At 39.5% G+C, this 21,969-nt stretch overlaps 1 protein-coding gene across 1 annotated transcript in view; it reads left to right on the top strand.

The window, feature by feature from the left end:
* Positions 1–21,969, top strand: part of LOC139728230 (protein arginine N-methyltransferase 5-like) — a 28,391-nt gene that overhangs the window by 5,872 nt on the left and 550 nt on the right. Inside the window, exons 4-12 of the mRNA XM_071639192.1 lie at positions 200–374; positions 1,430–1,593; positions 3,062–3,223; positions 3,851–3,987; positions 4,559–4,681; positions 7,029–7,208; positions 9,658–9,763; positions 11,030–11,237; positions 20,861–20,925. Coding sequence (XP_071495293.1) covers positions 200–374; positions 1,430–1,593; positions 3,062–3,223; positions 3,851–3,987; positions 4,559–4,681; positions 7,029–7,208; positions 9,658–9,763; positions 11,030–11,237; positions 20,861–20,925 — 1,320 coding nt within the window. The remainder of the gene's footprint in view (positions 1–199; positions 375–1,429; positions 1,594–3,061; positions 3,224–3,850; positions 3,988–4,558; positions 4,682–7,028; positions 7,209–9,657; positions 9,764–11,029; positions 11,238–20,860; positions 20,926–21,969) is intronic.

The following is a 21,969-nucleotide window of genomic DNA, read 5'->3' as shown; positions in this document are numbered from 1 at the left end:
TATGATACATGTGTAAGTATAGTATAGTGTTTTGATCCTTTGATGAAGTCAGGAAATTGAAAGAGGGGTAGACAAAGCTAGTCCTAGCAATACCTCCATGTAAATCAGGTTATAACCAACAATTCATTGAGAATACAACATGGTGGGCCTGGTTATACGTTCTGCCAGATAATTGCATCCGTCACTGTGTCATACCCAGGTATGGATTCAAGTGCCAATCCAAGCCCCTAGTGTAATGACAGATGACCTGATTGAGAATGAGCCTGACCATGGGGACAATGAGAACGAAGCCACACTATCACGCGACAAGGATCCCTGGCACTGGTGGAACACGTTGAGACGCGCCTGCAACCATCACAAGAGATTAGGCGTCGGTGTGTTTCACTCTCCTTTCTGAATTTTAATGCCATGATATTGTGTGTATGACCCCCAAACTTAAATTTGAACGAGGCCAAATCCATAGTATCCTTCGAACTCTGCTTTTCTGTCTTTCTTTCTGCGGATGTGTTCAAAGGTAAAAATCGTGTTAATTATGAAATGGTAAAATTGGTATAAAGAGGTAAAAATTATCCATTTAGGGATATCAATATGTAACACTAGTACTTTTTAATGTATTTTAATGCATTGTTTTATGTGTATTTGTAACTAGTTTTCTTCTGTGCATACTCATCATACACAATTTCTAGGGATGGCTAGTAACTGATCAGTGGGAATGCTGGGGGATGATTGTTCCAATCCTTGTGGGATTCATTTAAGAGTACATTATTATATCCGTTGTTGTGTGAAATTTTGTTTGCTTTAGAATGTTCTCATATTCAGTAATGTGCAGTTTAATGTTTCCAGGTTAGCATGCCTGAACAGTGACGGGGCATTAAACTGCACATTACTTGAATATGAGAACGTTCTGAAGCAAATAATTTTCACAAAACAATAGATATATAATGTACTCTTAAATGAATCCCACAAGGATTGGAACAATCATCCCCCAGCATTCCCAGTGATTCCCACTGATCAGTTGCTAGCCATCCCCTTTAATGCAATGTCAGTCGTAAGTCAATCTGTCCTTGAGATGAATATGTCAATTCATCGATGCCCGAAGATTAATGATGATAATCATGGCATACTCGCATTCCGAGTCGCCTAGCCCGTTACTGTAAAAGTGGATATTATCACGCTACTAATTTTTTGCGCTCGGCAGGATAAGAAGAGTTTCGTGTGTTTTTAATTCTGCAGAATCAAGACATCAGTTACTGGAACATGAGGCAAACAAAACTATTTGCTTGCATTTATTATTGCACTAGTTTCCGGTTGTGCAAAATGCACAAAAATTTCAACACCATGAAAATTTCTACTTTTACAGTATGATCAAAATGTTTTCTGCTGCTCTGTGACTGCCTTGGTATAATGAGAAATGTTCCTCCTCTCCCAGCCCTGGAGGTGTCACCAGACCTCCCATCACAGGCCATCCTGGACCGGTGGCTAGGTGAACCCATCAAGTGCGCCATCTTCTCCACGAGCCTCTTCCTGACCAACAAGAAGGGCTTTCCCGTGCTCTCCAAGGCCCACCAGTCCCTCGTCATGCAGCTCTTCAGGGTGAGTTGTAGGGGGTGGAGCAGTGCCGTATACAAAGAGAGTCTGGCCAACTCGGTTTTCAGCTCATGAGTTTTGAAGCATGTGATTGGTCAAAACGGGTCCCGTGATCTTTGTGGAGCCATGTCGTTACTAAAGTGCGCTTATACGCAGTGCCCATTGTTAACTACCCCTTATTTGGCTTGGTTATTTTGTTATGTCTGAGCGTACACGCTAACCCTGTAACGCGTAATACGCACGGGAACGACATGGCGTCCAATTTAACAGTTGGCCAGACTCTCTTTTTATACAGCACTGGGGTGGAGGGCTGCCACGCCCGGCAACCACCGAGGATAGATACCGCGGATAGGAATATTGAGAGCTGTTATGATGGCATCATATTGGCGAAATCATGAAGTTGTTAAGTTTATTAAGTTTCAGGGAAACGAGAGATAGAATGCCAGCAATGTATGCAACTGCATTAATCAAACTGTTTATTAGAAAAAAAAAGAAGAAAAAAGCACAATACAGTTGAACCTCTCTTATGCGGCCTCCCTTTATCCGGATCTCTCTATTATCCGGACGCAATCTCGCCGTGATTTTTTTAAAAAAATAATTACGGGAGGAAAGGGGGATTCCCAACTCCTTGAGAACTCCTACACAAACACACATGAATTACATATACTTGATACATTTCTTAATAGTTATTTAGGTAAATAATCCCAAGAATTTATAAAAGAAAATGATTTCATTCTTGCAAACACGAACCTCTATTTTGGGGTCTGTTACTGAGTGTAACAATGAAAAGGTTGCAGTATACACATTACTAAATGTGGTACTACAATGGGCTACTGTACATGTGTATGTATATTATGTACATGTATAAAGCATTGAGTCTCCCGTATCTGGCCAAATCCCTTATCCGGATGAGCCCCGGTCCCGACTTGTCCGGATACGAGAGGTTCAACTGTATGTTTTTTTCATTTAATTTGCTCTATAGCTCATTACATTTTCACCGCAGTACAGGGAATACGTATGATGCATATCGGGGCAATTCCCCCCCCCCCCCCTTCCCAGCTAAATACTGGTTAGTAATATGGGAAGAGTTAAGATTAGGGTAAGAGGTTGGGTTAGGATTAGGATTAGTTTTAGGATAATTTTTAGGGTCAGGGGATGGTTTTGGGGTAGTTGTCCAGGGGGCAATTGCCCTAGAACCATATGAAGGGACTGTCTCATTTACCAAAGAATGACACCTCCTGCGATCTTTTCTTATGATCAATTCAGAAATTGTGAAAGCTTATCGTGAAATACATAAGAGCCCATTGTATATGTAGAGTAATCACAGCAACTGTTATAGAAATAACATATTGTGTGATACGAAACCCAAACTCTTGTCATCTTCCATTTTATGATAGCAGGTCATTCATAACTCTTCCATATGTATGTGGGTGAATATTGGGATAAGTGATCAAATGTTTGGTTTCCATGGCAGCTAAATGTTCAGATGATGATCACTGGAGTGAACAGACACCCAGACAAGGGCATCAAAGCCTACCAGCAGTACATGGACCACCTGTTTCAGTCTCAGCCTCCACTGGGAGGGGTCGATGCCTTCGCCAAGGGTTACGAGGATTACCTTCAGTGTCCTCTGCAGGTGAGTTGGTTTTGGAGCCCCCTGTAGTATTATGGAGAGTTTGGTAATGGACTCCTTACTAATTAGCTTGTTTTACTTTGCAAACTTTGCAAAGGTTTGTGTTGTGTCTGCCCATATCTTGAGGGTTCAGTGCATTTTGAGGCTGCTGTTTCACTTGATTGGGCCTCTTCTACTTTCTGTCTATTTCTTTCTCTCTCCTCTCCCCCCCCCCCCTCCCTCTCTCTTCTCTGATATCTTTTTCTTGGCCATGTAGTTACTTGTAAGGTAGTATCTTCTTAATCATTGTTGAAATCAGAATTATTGATGATTGCAATCTGTGAGCTCTCGCCTCTAGGTAAAAGTTGCTGGTTACCATCATCAGAGTATAATCCCGAGTGTTTAGAAAGGAACTGTGTGATATCCAATACCGTAAAAGTGGTAATTTTCATTGTGTGGAAATTCTCATGCATTTCGTGCGACCAGAAACTAACATGTGAATATTTTTGCTTGTTATATGATTACCTATGTAATGTGATTTCCACAAAATTAAAATCATGCAAAATTCATCTTACTTGGCAGAATGCGAAAAATTACTCGCACGAAAATATCCACTCTTACAGTGACTCATAATGCTTCTGTTGTTTGCAGCCGCTCTCGGACAACTTAGAGTCACAAACATACGAGATTTTTGAGAAGGACCCAGTCAAGTACACACGCTACCAGGAAGCTGTCTACAAAGCCCTGATGGAATCAGTGTCAGAGGCACAAAAGTCTTCCACTAAGACGTGAGTTTGTCGCTCATATTTTGTGTGAGGGCGGTACTCCATGTTTGGCTACATTTTGTTCTAGTGTCTATCCAAGCCCTCGCTTCATGATGGTGATCAAAAAAGATTTTTTTTTTTTTTTTCAAAGAGAGAAGTTTCTTAATGAAATACGTGGAGCAAAAGTAACAGAAAAGCACAAGCGTATTACCTTGACCATGTGGTCACATGACCAAGCTGATTTCATTAAGGTGCCCACTGAGTACGAGCTTAGGTAACTTTCCAATAATGATGTGTTAGCAAATTTCACAACATTTGTCAGACGTTGCTCAAATATTTACTACCCTATTACTTTGTTTAAATCCATTCATGGTAAGTAGATTTCGGCTCCATGATCTTTGTCTCACCAGCTGTACATACAGTCGAGCTGACCATGGAAGGGAAACATAAAGGTAGCCTTTACACACAGATGACCACTGTAGAAAGGTTACACATGTAGGGTTCCTTCTTGGGAATGTGAATTTTCATTGCGTGCGAAGATGCAGCTTCAGGAGGATTATGCATGGTGCCCTAACAATGAGTGTCTCTCAAACAGGGTAATAATGGTCTTAGGAGCTGGAAGAGGCCCTCTGGTGACGGCATCGCTAAAGGCAGCAGAGCAGGCAGACCGGAAGGTGCATGTCTACGCAGTTGAGAAGAATCCCAATGCAGCTGTGACGTGAGTAGAGAATCAAACTTTAAAGCCGGTCTGCACTGGCCATTATCTTGATGCCAGAACTTTTCGTAAAGAGCGCCATCTATCAAAACTTCCGGTGGCCGGGTTACATCCATAGAACTCCAGTCAGAACTCTAGTTCTGCGGTTACATCGTTTGTGGCTGATCGCCGCCTTGCGCCTGCATGATATGCCGGTCAGCGCACGATCTCACAGCAGCTGTGCACAGAGCCGAGAGAACACACACAAGCAGTGCATAATAATTATGGTGGGGTACCGAGAGCCCAGCCCGGCCCGCCCGGCGCGGCCCGCCCGGCGCGGCCTCGATCTTTCGGCCGATCGCGAGGGGACAGGTTTCTAAACCTTTGTCGCGAGAGAGATCCGCGACAATCCACTCACTCAGCCAAATGACCTACTCGCTATACACAATACCAGCGCAGCGAGCAGAAAAACATCGCTGTAATGTGGCCGTCGGTTTCTTCAGCTGATTTAGATATCTACATGATGTGCAGTAAAATATTCCTTCAAATTTCATGCTCTTTATTGAGTTTTCATGAAGTCCAACACAATGACTCATGAGTGATGAAAGTTCCAGATGCATTTACGAATATCTCTCACACATAAATCTTTGCTACTACTAACACTTTTACAGTCAGACGGTAAGAGTTATAGATCTATTAAACGTTAGTAGTAGTAGTACTACTACTAGGCCTAGTAGTACCAGAACAAATGTAGGCCTATATGCGGTTCCTATATCTATGTGCTGTCCCCCTGCCCTGAATATTATTATCACACAAAAGCATGTGAGAAATGACACCAAGCTAATATCTCGAGATTGCAATCGGAAAACAGATAACATATCTTGAATTGATCATGATTTCCCTTCCTAGAAATTTCATTCAACAATTTGTTGAGGCTGGGTTAGTGAGGAACAATAACCTTAAACGCTAAAATGAAAACGTTCATACTGATTGATAGTGATACTGATGTGGCCCGTCATACACGTTCACTAATTGACTTAATCAGGCCTAGGTCTAGGTCTAGTCATTAAGTCATCATAGACACTTCTTATCGTAAGTTGGACGTCAGTATTTATTGTAATAATCACTGAAAAAAATGTGAATAAGGTTGTTTTAAATTTTGTCATCGTTCATCGCGATGTTATGATGATCAACGGCAACGCAGCGGTAATTTCGAGTACCGCCAACGGTAACGTTAGTCGTTACATGGATTTGGAAGGTTATAAATTCAGCGTTCAGTGAATGTCATTTGCAACTGAATAAAAAGTAGGTACAATTGTATATCATACAAGTTGAGTTTCACCACCTTGGCTTATCAGAGGCTTCTGACTCAGTCTGAGTGCACATGGAAACTTTCACGACGGGTTGATCCCGCAATCCTGGCACACAGCTTCACAGGCTCGACACCAGTGCTGATGCCCAGTGGTGGACATCCAGCAGCTAGCAGATGACCAGCTAGCCCCGGAGACCGCGCCGCAATTAATGACCAGCAAAGTTATCCTATGTTGAATGGCTTGATGGGCCGTCAAGGGCGACGTTTATCTTGTTCATTTCTTGCCGATAAACAGCTCACATCTCCTCCTACTGGATCCAGCATATACCAAGTCGTATCCGCGACATAATCGCAGATTGAAGTTCGACACAACGATCAGAATAAACGATCTGAGTGTCGAAGTGTTTGAAAGCACCGGACATACATGCAGATCACGCGCATCGCGAAGTGATATAGACGCTAACTAAATCTAGATATCTGTGGTACGTGAATGCATGCACTGGACTGCGCAAGATAATGCGGGAGCGAAGCGAGCCGCTGCGCTGCTAGGCCATCCCCTACGTTTACGGGAACCTGGTGATCTGTGTGTTAAGTCTATGGGAATATCGGAATTCAGTATGGAACGGGTTAATTTTGATGCACGCCGCTCGGCATTATGGGAGACATGCTGGGCACCACAGAGAGAAATGAGCCTTATGATGGCGCTAGACATGTTTCTTACCAATGCAGACCCACTTTAAAGGGATCTGTCTCTTTAAAATATTATTCTTTTTCAAAGAAGTGTACTCAAAAGCAACAAATTCCAGAAATTGTGTTCAAAATGTATAGAAGGGAAGTTGATTATCCAATGAATATGCTGAGCTGTTACTATAGAGTTTGCTCATGAAAGTGGGTTTGTTGACAGTACATCATAGTAAATTTTACCTTCATTGCTCATAAGGAACAGACAGTGGAGTAGGGCAATAGAAGTTTGGATTTTCCTCATTTCCAAGATTTCTGTTGTGATGATGTAGAAAACAATGAGCATATAATGCTTTCCTGTATGATTTTCCATGTTAGGCTCTTTAGTCTAAAGGAGGACAAGTGGGGTGACATGGTTACTGTGGTGCAGAGTGACATGCGGGAATGGAAGGCGCCGGAGAAGGCGGACATCATCGTCAGCGAGCTGCTAGGGTCCTTTGGTGACAACGAACTCTCTCCAGAATGTCTAGATGGAGCACAGCCTTTCCTCAAAGGCAGGTTTGCCTCATTTCTTTTGTAAGAGCCAATTAATAATTCTCATTTATTGGGGAAAGCGGGGGCTGAGGGAGAGGAACCAGGAGGTCCATGCTTATCACGATTTACAGTCCAACCTCTCCTATCCGGACATGTTGGGACTAGCTCTAATCCGGATATAAAAGGATTTGGCTGGACATGGGAGACTCAATGTTTAGTACATGCAGCTGCTGAAGAATGATCGCCTGCACCGTGCCCTGATTTAATGAAAAGTTTTCTGTCCATGTTCTTTTGGTGATTTAGGGGTAAGAATGTCTGAATGCATGTTATGTAGATGAAAATTAGATGTGAATGTATGTTAAGTATGTTGAAGATAATATGTAATTCTTATGAGTTTGTGTAATAATTTTTTTTTTTTAGTTTGAAATCCCCCTTTCCCCCATAATTTTTAGATTGAAAAAAAAAAAAAAAATCATGCCGAGATATTGCGTCTGGATAATGCAGAGATCCGGATAAAGGGAGGCCGGATAGAACAGGTCAGGCTGTATTATGGTAGATGTTTCGTGTGACATTAGTCATTGCACTTAATGCATACCTAAGGTTTGGTACAAATATTGATTGGCTCTTTAGTGTTAGGATATATAACTTGTTGTGAAGTCAGTGAGGTGGTAAATTCATGTGCAGTTATTACCAACTGAATTATTAAAGGATTCATTATACCCCCGCCAAACAAAGTTTGAAGGGGGTATATAGGAATCAGCGGACGGTCGGGCGGTCGGTCGGGCGGTCGGTCGGTCGGGCGGTCGGGCGGTCGGTCCGTTGCAAATCTTGCGTCGCGAACTACTTCCTCAGTTTTCAACCGATTCCCATAAAACTTGGCACAGATGTGTACCTTGGGTTGTAGATGTGCAAGACGTATTTTTTGACAGTACCCAAAAGTACGTTGCCATGGTAACGGCATATTATGGGCAAAAATGGGTACAGTTTTTGATCAATTTTTATGAAATTAGGTACAGATGTTCGTCTGAATATGTTAATGTGCAAGACACATATTTCCGCAGTGGCAAAAAGTGCGTTGCCATGGTAGCGGCATGTTATTGGTAAAATATAGGGCAAAATGCTTCATGGCAAAACTGCTTCATCAGTGTTCTTCCAATTCTCATGGAATTCATATTGAATGTTTGTCTTAGGATATAGGTCAGCATGACACATTTCTTGACAGTGTCAAAAAGTATGTTGCCATGGTAACAGCTCACATATTATGAGCCAAAATGATGGAAAATTTTGTGTTGCAAACTACTTCCTCAGTTTTTGCCCAATTTCCATGAAACTTGGTACAGATGTGTGCCTTTGGTTGTAGATGTGCAAGACGCATTTTTTGACAGTACCCGAAAGTACGTTGCCATGGTAACGGCATATTAATGGCAGAAGATCAAGGAAAGATCTTGCGGATTTAACTACTTCCTCAGTTTTTTGACCAAAGCTTATGAAATGTGGCACACACCTTGATCTTGGTGGGAAGATGTGGAAGACATATTTTTCAGACGTGTCGGAAGCTGCGTTGCCATGGTAACGGCATATAAATGGCAGAAGATCAAGGAAAGATCTTGCGGATTGAACTACTTCCTCTGTATTCGACTGAAGCTCATGAAATGTGGCACACACATTGGTCTTGGTGGGAAGATGTGCGAGACATATTTTTGGGACGTGTCGGAAGCTGCATTGCCATGGTAACGGCATATTAATGGTGGAAGATCAAGGAAAGATCTTGTGGATTGAACTACTTCCTCAGTTTTTGACAAAAGCTTATGAAATGTGGCACACACTATAGTCTTGGTGGGAAGATGTGCAAGACATATTTTTCGGACGTGTCGGAGCTGCGTTGCCATGGTAACGGCATTTAAATGGCAGAAGATAAAGGAAAGATCATTCCTTGGGTAAGACTGTCGTCACGGGGCGGGGGTATTAATCACCTTAAGTGATATTTCTAGTTTCTCTTGTTCTCTCCAGTGATTACACTATAATGCTTTGTAAGCAATTTAATTTTGAAGTTCTTTTGCACCATATGGAAATTTGTTTCTCTTGTCTATTTCTCAATGCACAGCTGATATTGCTGATTGCAGTTTTAAAATGTTGTAGGGATATTGAATCTAGGGTTTCTCATGGTGAGGGGTTCCACCATCAATTAGCACCCATAGTTTTACTTTGAAAGTCCCTGTCACTACTTCAGTTTAGGTGCAATATGAATTTCATGGTCAACACCAAGGCACTCAGAGAAATTAGGAAGCAATATTCATAACAAATCATGTTTGGCATTGAAAATACCTGTCAGATATCTTGGGGAATACAATCCACCTGCACATGAAAATACATGTAGGTGATGGCTTTCTTAAATCTCAAGATTGCCCTTGCACAGAGAGTACATTTCTAACAGTATATTTCTGTATGTTTCCTATTTTCCACCTACAGATAGCTGTATCAGCATTCCATGTAAATACACATCATATCTAAGCCCTCTTATGTCACACAAACTCTACAATGAAGTCAAGTTGTGCAAAGAGAAGGACAAGAATCCTGAGGTAAGTGTTGTAGCCTTTATCCAAGCTACTGCAATAGTTAAAGTCTGTGTTATATGGACTATTCTTTATACAGAGTGTGGGATGATTTCACTTCAATCACTGTTTGCCATCTTGAGTGAAAAAGCCACCCCTTGTCCAAATTGAATCAGCAAGGTAGAGTAATCTCGAATGTAGGAGTGTCTTTAGAATTGGGCAGCACTTGGCGCTTTTTAGAAGTTAAATATATTTTCACAAAAGCGATGTTTTGGGTACTGTTACATGCAAGTGGATAAGACAATGATGCTAGTGTTTCACTTCTGACCTGTAGATCATTGCTAAGTTGTAAGGACTTTTAAAGGACAAGTTCACCTTCATAAACATAAGGATTGAGAAAATGCAACAATATTAGTAGAACACATCAGTGAAAGTTTGAGGAAAATTGGACAATCGATGCAAAAGTTATGAATTTTTTAAATTTTTGTGTTGGAACCGCTGGATGAGGAGACTACTACAGCTTGTGAGTCATATGCGTACAACAGTATAAAGAAAATATAAAAGAAAATTCAACATATTTTCACTTTTTTCGCATAATAAAAGAGCAATTGACTTGCCTCTTTCTAAAGGCAGGGGGAATAATATTACCCATAACATTTATCGGTAACGAGTCAGGGGAATGTGTACTTTTTTCAAAAGATGGAATTTTGTGAAATTCTCTTTATATTTTCCTTATATTGTTGTACGCATGTGACATCTAAGTTATTCATACACTGCAGTAGTCTTCTCATCCAGCGGGTACTGCAAAAAAACTTCAAAAATTCATAACTTTTGAACGGATTGTCTGATTTTCCTCAAACTTTCAATGATGTGTTCTACTAATATTGCTACATTCTCTCAATCCTTATGTTTATGAAGGTGAACTTGTCCTTTAAACTGGTGTGTTGAGCCTTTTATCATTTTTTCTCCTTGAGAAAAAAAAAAATTTAGTGGAGATTCGTGTGCAGGTCAGGTGGAGACTCATTTTACTTGGTGAGATGATATAATCATTTCAATCATGTAATTGACGTATGAGATTGCCACTAATGTCATTGTTATGTAAAAGCTACCGAAACTGAAACTACACATTTTTTTTTTAATATATATTTTCTGTGCCCAATGTAATGAAATAATTACTAATGTAACTGGTACTTGGTGTTTTTGACCTGTCACTGCATATCAAAGTCGTACTAAACATGGCATGACTCTCCACTTTAATCCAGGTCAATTGCTTTTGTCTGCTTTGAATTGTAGGCCCATTTCGAGACGCCCTACGTGGTTCGCCTCCAGAATGTTGCCATCCTTGACAAGCCACAGCCAGTGTTCACCTTCACCCACCCAGCCAAGCAGCCGGCCGACAACCAGCGCTACAAACACTTGACCTTCACTGTGTCGGAGGACGCCGAACTCCACGGCTTTGCCGGATACTTTGACACCGCCCTCTATGGTGATATCATGCTCAGTAAGTGTGGTCTCCAAACTGTTGTCATCATCCAGCCCACCCGCCCCGCCCCCCCCCCCCCCCCCCCCATTCTCCGATAGCCAAATGAATGCTTGTAGATACCAGGGAATTCGAAAATTTCACCATCTTTCTCACTTTGCCCACCATTTTGAAGATGTTGAATAGCATGTCCTCCAGATCCACATCCAGAAGTCAATGTAGTCTGTCAAGTAAAAACATTCAAACATTCTGACATAACGAAGGTTAGTGTATGAAAGTCATCCCTTGGGCAAGTTTTATTGCTGTCCTATTCATTTGTTAGTAAAGACATTCAGTTGCAGTTAAATACATTGTACAAGCTAACACTGAAAGTAAGGGGTGATAGTCCAGGCTAGAAGGCACCTAACCTTGTTTTTTGATATATACAATGTTTTTTGATGGTTTCTTGTCAATTCGAGGGTGCTGATTCCAAATCCGATTGATGCCACTCGCGTAACCATGAGCATTTTCGGCATAATGCAAAAATCCAAAATGGCCGCCAGATATGATAATTTGGCCGTGATAATCACAATCATGTGCATTCTGTGACCAATTATTCCACCAAACTTTGTACATTTCTGTTCCTAGAGTTACTCCATGTGCATTTGTAAGAAAATTTTCATTTCATATAGTTTCATTTGGTATTTAAAGATCATTTTCAATTCAAAATGGCCGCCATTCCTATGCTCATGTACAATATGAATGGCAAAAAGCCTGTGCATGGAAATACATGTATATACCAAATTTACTGTATTTCCAGTTCCGTACCTATGCTGTTATAAAATGTTGCATGTGCAATACTAATATCATGGGTGCCACTTACAGTATAGGGGGCCGACATGCATTTTTAGCTCACCTGAGCCAAAGGCTCAAGTGAGCTATTGCGATCGCCCTTCGTCCGGCGTCCGTCGTGCGTCGTGCGTCGTGCGTCGTCCGTCGTCCGTCGTCCGTCGTCCGTCGTCCGTCGTCCGTCGTGCGTAAACTTTTTACATTTTCATCTTCTTCTTGAAAACCCCAAGACCGATTTTCATCAAACTTGGCAGGTAGCATCCCTAGGGGGTTAGGAACTCAATTTGTTAAAATGGGCACCATGCCCCACCCAGGGGGCCCCCAGGGGGGCCCAAACCCCCCAAAATTAAGGAATCTGTAAAAATCTTCTTCTCTAGAACCAGAAGTGATAGAGCTAAGTTAATACTATGAGTTAGTACATTGATGACTGTAGTTTCAAGTTTGTTCATGGCAGAATCAGGGGTGCCCCCCTTGGGACCCAGGGGAGGGGGGTGGGGAAGGGTTCTAATGGGGCCTAAATTGTACATTTTCATCGTCTTCTTGAGAACCCCATGACCCATTTTCACCAAACTTGGCAGGTAGCATCCCTAAGGGGTTAGGAAATCAATTTGTGAAAATGGGCACCATGCCCCACCCAGGGGGCCCCCAGGGGGCCCAAACCCCCCAAAATTAAGGAATATCCGCAAAAATCTTCTTCTCTAGAACCAGAAGTGATAGAGCTAAGTTAATACTATGAGTTAGTACATTGATGAGTGTAGTTTCAAGTTTGTTCATGGCAGAATCAGGGGTGCCCCCCTTGGGACCCAGGGAGGGAGGGGGTGAGGAGGGGTCCTAATGGGGCCTAAATTGTACATTTTTATCTTCTTCTTGAGAACCCCATGACCTATTTTCACCAAACTTGGCAGGTAGCATCCCTAGGGGGTTAGGATCTCAATTTGTTAAAATGGGCACCATGCCCCACCCAGGGGGCCCCCAGGGGTACCAAATCCCCCAAATGAAGGAATCTTTATAAATCTTCTCTAGAATCAGAAGTTATATATAGAGCTGAGATAATACTATGAGTGAGTACATTAATGACTGTAGTTTCAAGTTTGTTCATAGGAGATCCAGGGGTGCCCCTCTTGGGTAGGGGGGGGGGGGGGGGGTGGTGGTTGGAAGGGTCCAAATGGGGGCCTGAATTGTACATTTTCATCTTCTTCCTGAAAACCTCATGATGGATTTTTGTCAAACTTGGCAGGTAGCATCCCTAGGGGGTCAGGATCTCAATTTATCAAAATGGGCACCATGCCCCACCCAGAGGGCCCCAGGGGGCCCCAATCCCCCCAAATTAAGGAATCTTAAAAAAATTGGGCCCTTATTGTACATTTTCATCTTCTACTTGAGAATGCCTGGTCAAATTTTGGTAGAGCTGTGAATAATTTAGATTAGTGACTGCGTGAAAGGTGAACTTGCGATACTCAGGTGAGCGCTAGACCCGCGGGTCTCTTGTTATTCTTCTACATGCAAAAATTCAAAATGGTCGCCACTCTTATTCTCCTGTACAATATGAATAGCAAAATATACGTGGAAATAGAAAACTAATTTGCTGTTTTTTTCTGACATGCAGCTACATAGTTTGTTAAGATTTAGTGCTGATCATTGTCTGAAGGATGTTCTTAACAGAAATTTTTTCTTTTGTGATGCAAAAGTACCAATTTACCACATAAATTAGGATTTTCACCAGGAATTACGGATGGAGTTTCGAGCATTTAACAATCATAAACCTTGCGATGTTTAACACAACTTCAAATCTTTTATTTTGTTTCAACAAAGAATATATACCAGGTGCACCAAACACCACGCAAAAATTCAATAATGTACCATCATATTCTACGAGCAGCTTGCATATAATTATAAAAGTGTAATATTAACAAAACATATTAAGAAGCCTAGATGCATATCATTTATCAAGTGTTAAAAAAGCAAAGCTTCTATGCATTCCCCTAAAACCATTATCAATAAGGTACAGAAAGATCTGTAGAAATACATGATAGCGGACAAAAACATTAATGACAAAACTATCAGCCCTTCACAATGTAGCTTTTGTTTTTCCAATTTGAAGTTGGGGGAGGGGGAGTCCTGAGGCAAGTTTTAAATGGATAATAACCTCCATCGCTTTGTTATGATATGATTTAGGAGTAATGCCTTGATATTATCGAGCAAACTTGATTTTCCTCATATTTATTGTCTTTAAAGATCTCTTTAATTGGATATTTGGCAGCAGGCGACATCAGCCCCAAATTTGCAAGATTCTCAGGCTAAAGATACATATCAGTCCTGCAATTGCCTTAATTACAACCACATCTGATTATGTTCAGTACTTCCTCAGTGGTCAGAGGGTGATTTTTATTTTTATTCTTTTTTTTTTTTTTGGGGGGGGGGGGCCATAGAAACAGGATGAAGACATCAAAGACTTGCTTCACCACCCTGTGAAGCCCTTTGGCTTTGTCGCCAGGCAAGAGACAGTGTTGTAGGTAACTTGGGTGGTATCAGAGATGACATCAGCCCAGCATCTGCACCACCCTGTTTTGGGGTCAAAGCTTTGAAGCGAAGGAGAGAAATCTGTAGGTTGGCTTGTGGGATTTCAAACGCATTGATGGCAGGTTGTTCGGGGGGCATGCCATGAAGCGTTTTGTCAGTTTTTTTTAAGAAGCTATTATAACCTACTAAAATCGTTGTATCTGATTGGCTGAGAGCAAATTTGTCAAACAAACTTTTCAGACAAAACGTTTCCCCTTGTAAAGCAATTGCAGGATCGCAGGGGTCGCGGAACCGAGGTTTGGGCAGCAACATAGGTGGGGGCAAGTATGTGTAAAACAAGCCCCATGACTGAAATGGACCCATTACACGTATATTCATCATGAATCTTCTGCGTTATATTAACATTGGTGAATATTCCATGATTCCAAAACTCATCATTGAAGGAAAGGTGTGAGCAAAGTACTCATCTCCAGGCAGAAAATGAGTCCCTTTTACAGTGGCAGCATCATATGCGTCAATTCCAGTACATCTTAAGTGATTGCATTCCTAGAGAAAATACAAAATCATTCTTGGATATTTCAAAATAGGACTATACTGTGGTGTGATGGACTTTCTGTTCACTATAATAAAATATAAAAAATATAGTTGTACCACTAGCAATACTTTACCAAACTCTTTGTAATCCTCCAAACACACTTGTCCGTGCTGTTACATTTTAACCAGCCTTGAGCAAGTAGGGAAAATCATGCAAGCACAGAACGAGTGGTAAATTTTATCTACGATATACAGATAAGACAGAAGGTCATTTGTCATTTGCGTTTTTAAGCAAATCATATTCTGGGTTAACATGGCAAAATGTGAGGTTTTTTTTTAATTTCAGACATTTGACGAAAGGAAGTGAGGTGGTCCCTTTGTTCCACTTTCCCCTGCCTCATGTTCTTTCTCGGATAAGGGGGTTGAAAAGTTTGTGTAATATCGCTTTTAGATAATGTAGAACAGAACAGTTATTTCGAAATTTCATTTGTGTCATCATCTAAGATTTAGCCTTTTAATTCAATAAACACAGTGAATATTATGATGTTGAACATCTCAAGGCAAATAAGTATCAAATGTTCATATCTAATAATTTCTGATAAAAGATCTTGATGTTGGCGTCAATTTTAAGTTTTGGTGGGTTTTTCCCCAATTCCTGGGGGAAAACCAGATTGAGATACAGTGTACCAAATTTGGATGTTTGCATCACAACTAAAACAGCTTTTTGTTATGTTAGTAACAACCTTCTGATTTATAATCAGCACCCAAATTGATAACAAGTGTAGCTGCGTGACAGAAAACTAAAAAAAAAAATGTTTATTGCCATGTGCATTTTGCCGTTCATATTGTACAGAGGAATATTAGTGGCATCCATTTTGAAGTTTTCTTTTAAGAAGAATATATAAGCCTAAAAACAATACATTTTTTGTTTGTTTGTTTGTTTGTTTGCTTGCTTGTTTTGCTAGTGGCACTCATCAGATTTGCATTGCACATGCAACACTTCATAACAGCATAGGTACGGAACTGGAAATATACAGTTAATTTGGTATATATTTCCATGCATACTTTTTGTCATTCATATTGTACATGAGCATAGGAATGGCGGCCATTTTGAATGGGAAATGAGCTTTAAATGCCAAATGAAACTATATGAAATTAAAATTCTCTTGTAAATGCACTTAAAGTAGCTCTCGGAACAAAAATGTACAAATTTTGGTGGAATAATTGGTCACAGAATGCACATGATTGTGATTATCACGGCCAAATTAGCATATTTGGCGGCCATTTTGGATTTTTGCATTTTGCCGAAAATGCTCAAGGTTACGCGAGTGGCATCAATCGGATTTGGAATCAGCACCCTCCAATTGACAAGAAACCATCAAAAAACATTGTATATATCAAAAAACAAGGTTAGGTGCACTTTCTATGGAGCCTAGCCTGGACTATGATAGGTGAGGAGGAAGAACATATGCACGTCTGTTGTCCAAGAAATTAGATTCAGAACCTACCAGCGAGAGCCATGCAATCACTGAACAACAACAACATCAACAACAACAGATTTATCTCTGTGTCTGAGAGGTGATATGTAGTTTGTTGTCCCCGCCGAACGAGTTCGAGCAGGGGACTATGAAACGGGCTCCGTACGTGTGTCCGTGTGTGCGTCCGTGTGTGTGTCCGTGTGTGATCAAAATCTTCAATTTGCTACTTCTCTGTCATTTAAGAGCCAATTTTGATTCTGTTTGCTTTATATGATAGCAGTCAACATGGGAGCTTTGAAACTTCTACACAGAATTTCAGTTGTGACCTTTGACCTTGACCTTTGACCTATATTGTACATTTTGCTACAAAATGCTACTCCTTCGCCATTTCTAACCCGATTTCGATTCCGTTTGCTTTATGTGATGGCACTAGTTGAGGGCTTCAAAACTTCTACACAGAATTTTGACCTTTGACTTCTTTGACCTTGATTTTTTGACCTGTATTGTACATTTTGCTACAAAATGCTACTCCTTCGCCATTTCTTACCCGATTTCGATTCCGTTTGCTTTATATGATGGCACTAGGTGAGGGCTTCCAAACTTCTACACAGAATTTTGACCTTTGACTTCTTTGACCTTTGACCTTGATTTTTGACCTATGGGCATTTCCACGGTAACTCACGTTACATTTTGAACTCAAAATTAGGTTGTTGAGATCAATATCCTTAAAACCTAATTAGTGATATGAGTTACTATATGTGAATGAGTATCATACACCTCCATCCTACCTCACAGCAATATTACATCCACAGACTCTTGTGAGAACTATGAGAAAAAACACTACAAATGTCGGTAACTCACGTTACATAATTTGGACATGCAAAAATTTGGCATGTCTTATATTCAAAAGTTTCCTCAAACAAGAAACAGAGAGACTTTAAAGTCTATTGTGTCAAAGTCATGGACTAACAACATACATCACTGAGTATGGTAAAAATTCAAATTGTCTTACATTCTCCAGGTATCGTCATGTTAAGCGGTAACTCACGTTACGATAACTCACGTTACAGTTTGTCCACATGATCACAAGACGATTTTTTGTCTTAATAATCCAAAGAAAACTTACCAAGACATCTTTTTTTTTCACAAACAAACTCCATGAATAAAGAATCTAAATTGATTTGAACATTGATCTGACAGTAATTAATCCCATTTTATCCATGAGATTACCAAAAGGCAGGAAACTTTACATTTAGAATACCAACTTGAAGATAAATTTCATTTTTAATTGAGTCGTTTTCCAAGCTTTCATTTGTACTGAGACAAAAATTGTATTCAACAAAATGATATGAAACAGAGTCTATTTCATTAAATTACACTCTTTTCCAGTTAACAAATGCATCAGAAATTGAGGATTTAATTGAGAATTTGATTTGTTTTTTTTTTTATTTTTCTAGATTTGAATGGATTTCAGGCTATCTAGATAAAACAAGTCATCCATAAACTATTCCATTTAATACACTGAGTCACGAGACTAGAGACCTGTACATGTAGTCTGTGGAGCGTTTAAAGGTTCAGAAATGAAATATTTCAATAAATCTTTTAACTTTTAAACAATGCAATTTATATTCCAATTATTTGATAATTGTTTGAATTACTCAATAATCAATTGTTTGTATGTTTGATTTGTTTACAAATTCATATACGAAACTGGTACAGAAATTAGACTTGAATTACAGAAACTGCAGATAAATTTTAGTTATCTGCTACCAGTATTGATCAGTTTAATAAAACATGGTCATAAATGTTTTAGCCTTAAAAAACAAAAGCTTTGGTCTATGAAATGTCAAGTAGCCATTATTTAAATTGTACATACATGTAAAAAGTATATACATAGTACCAGTGTTTTCTAGAGTAATCAAGCAGACTGAAGCAGTAAATCCCAATGAAAAACATGAATAGTAAATATTTTGTGATCAGGAGGCTAACTATTAATATCACAAAATATTAATAGTTTGCTTTAAGGTACATGACTGTCCAGCTCTTAAAGAAAATGTCTGATAATGAGGTTCACATTCAACAAGTTTTTGGTAATAGGTCAGCATGTAAAGTAAATTATAGTAAACATGGAAAAGTTTCATTGTAGGATTTTGCAACAATATAGCTAAAACCTCAGAGTAGAATAGTATAAAACACATAAGCGTGTCAAATTCACAATGTTCAGTTCTCAAAAATCTCAGAAAAAACAGCAGGAAGCGAGCTCCAATCTTAAAATTCTGTTCATACATGTAAATGTTTCAGCCTCATAAACAATGGCTTTGGTCTATACAGGTAGGTATAAACTATGAAATGTCAAATAGTAATCACTTGAATTACAAAAACAAGAACTTTTCAAGAGTAATCATGCAGTGATTATCCCAATCAGGAGACTATTAATAGTTATCACAAAATTTTGATAATTTGCTGGAACAAGGTCCATGCAGCTTTAGAAATGTCTTTTAACAACTTTCATAACAGATCAGTAAATACATGCACTGTAATATTAAATAGTAAATATGGAACAGTTTCTTTCAGAAGTTAACATGTGATGAACATGTGTAATTAATACATTGTACATGTAGACCAGTTGGTTTGGTGATAGAGAGAGACTAAGAGAATAACAATCTACTGGAAATAGAATCTTAATACAAGAGTTCAGTAATCATGTACTCATTGGTTACTTACAATCACAACCTTCATATCATTTCTTGGTATTAAAGAAAAATCATGTCGGTAACTCACGTTACATGGTAACTCACGTTACAATTTTAATACCTCTGTTATGAGAATTTGAAGCAAAGACTATAAGTCCCATCATATTTCTTGGATGTGTGCTGCATAGTTATTTGATAATCCAAAATACCATGTCGCAGTTCGGCATAGTAAAATTGCGAGGTTAAAAAGTTCATGTTTCGGTAACTCACGTTACAGCAGCTTCTCGAGCTATGTAAGAGCACGCTGGTGTCCGAAGTACATATCTTATATCGAGGTCTCCACTTTATTTTCTGCTAGATTAATATATTTTTTATTTGTAAAACCAAACAAAGTTTGATTTGAGCCTCAAATATAAAAAATAATCACAAAGAGCAACAAAAATGCATTTTTAGAGATTTTTAGGTAAAAAAAATGCTTTCTGGCTTCAAAAGGTATAAAAATGCACAAAAGGGAACTTTTCTTAAAGGTAAAGTTGGTTTCACACACTTCAAACTATGGCTAACAAAGTAAGATTATCAGTTGTCCTGAAATATGCGGGTAAAATTTTGGTGGTCATGTCGCACAACTCACGGAAATGCCCCTATATTGTACAATGGCTACAAAATGCTACTCCTTTGCCATTTCTAACCCGATTTCGATTCCGTTTGCTTCATGTGATGGCACTAGGTGAGGGCTTCAAAACTCCTACACAGAATTTTGACCTTTGACTTCTTTGACCTTTGACCTTGATTTTTGACCTGTATTGTACATTTTGCTACAAAATGCTACTCCTTCGCCATTTCTAACCCGATTTCGATTCCGTTTGCTTCATGTGATGGCACTAGGTGAGGGCTTCAAAACTCCTACACAGAATTTTGACCTTTGACTTCTTTGACCTTTGACCTTGATTTTTGACCTGTATTGTACATTTTGCTGCAAAATGCTACTCCTTCGCCATTTCTAACCCGATTTCGATTCCGTTTGCTTTATGTGATGGCACTAGGTGAGGGCTTCAAAACTTGTACACAGAATTCTGACCTTTGACTTCTTTGACCTTTGACCTTGATTTTTGACCTATATCGTGAAAGGGCTACAAAATGCTACTCCTTCGCCATTTCTAACCGATTTCGATTCCGTTTGCTTTATGTGATGGCGTTAGGTGAGGGCTTCAAAACTTCTACACAGAATTTTGACCCTTGACTTCTTTGACCTTTGACCTTGATTTTTGTCCTGTATTGTACATTTTGCTGCAAAATGCTACTTCTGGCGGGGACATATATTACGCACCGCGTAATTTCTACTTTTCCTTGTTTAGTTTTGTATTGTAGAATGATGCCTATATATATTTTTCAGTGAAACATAATGGAGACTTTAGACTGTGCACTTTTCAACTGAAAAGATTCTACAAGAAACTAACAGCAGACTTTGTAGAGCCTGTGAAACAACAACACTCCTTTTGAAAACTGTTTTTTTTTGTTTTTTGTTGTTGTTAAAAGAAAAAACAAACAAACTCATGATATCATTGCAAATGGTTTGTCCCTTCTCTTCCAGGTACTGAACCAAGCACATATTCAGAAGGAATGTTTAGCTGGTTCCCAATATTCTTTCCATTAAAAGTAAGTATAAAAGGCTGTCTATTGATTTCTTTTTGATGAAAATCTGAATTGTGATATATGTGTCAGAAGCATGAATGAAATGCAGTGAGTGTGATGACAGTGGTATTACTTGTGGAAATTTTGTCTACACCTACTGTATGTTTTGCAAAAATCTTTCAAAACAATCAGGATATTAATTATATTTACACAGAGTGATTCTTGAAAGCAGATCGATTTTTTAAAAAAAGTCTCAAATGAGAGCAACTACTAGCATATTAAGGTAAGGATAAGTGAAATATTCGCCAAAATATACTTGATACTGGGGCGGATACAGGAATTCTGTAAAGGGGAGGCGCCTTTACAAAATTAAAAGGAGGCGTTCGCCCCCCATTTTTTTTCTTTTTATTTCTTTTGTTTTGACAAAAAATAAAGAGGGGGTGCGTGCCCGGTACGCTCCCCTCTTGATCCACCACTGCTTGAGAGGTAAGCAGACCATTGAGCATTTTTTCTTAAATATATAGTATAGGCATGAATTTGTTCACGACAATAGTACACTTTATATTTAATTCCCTGGGTGCCTCAGGAATTTGTTCATGGCAATAGTACACTTTATATTTAATTCCCTGGGTGCCTCAAAATAGTAACAATTGCAATATGAAGTTTGCTTCATTTCTGTCATCACTTCAAAACAAAGTATGGAACCTGTGGATTTCACTGATATTCTCTGAAGGAATTAATAGCCTTTCTGATTTGAAATGTTTGAGAAACTACACCTGTCATTACAATCTTTGGCTGTATTATGAAGAATATGAAAGGGAAATTTCACATCACGTCTTGTCAGTAATACTTTATATACAAATAGTTCATCACGACTTCTGCATATCATAATTTGATTTGTTGTATGTGGTTGCTAAAGGAGCAGCTAATGCTTGTATTAAGCAAGGAACCATGGGACGTATGGTTCAAGCCCCCTCTGAAAGACCAGACACTGTCAAACAGCTGCCGTGGAACACCATTTTTTTTAAAGATACATAGAGGCATGAAGCAAATCTTCTTGGTTTTATG

This window comes from Diadema antillarum, unplaced genomic scaffold, assembly GCF_040938485.1.
Source record: "Diadema antillarum isolate AM-2024a unplaced genomic scaffold, OU_Dant_1.0 seq00000170_RagTag, whole genome shotgun sequence".
NCBI classification, from domain to species: Eukaryota; Metazoa; Echinodermata; class Echinoidea; order Diadematoida; family Diadematidae; genus Diadema; species Diadema antillarum.
The sequence above is the reverse complement of the archived record's forward strand: the minus strand, read 5'-3'. Positions and strand labels throughout refer to the sequence as shown.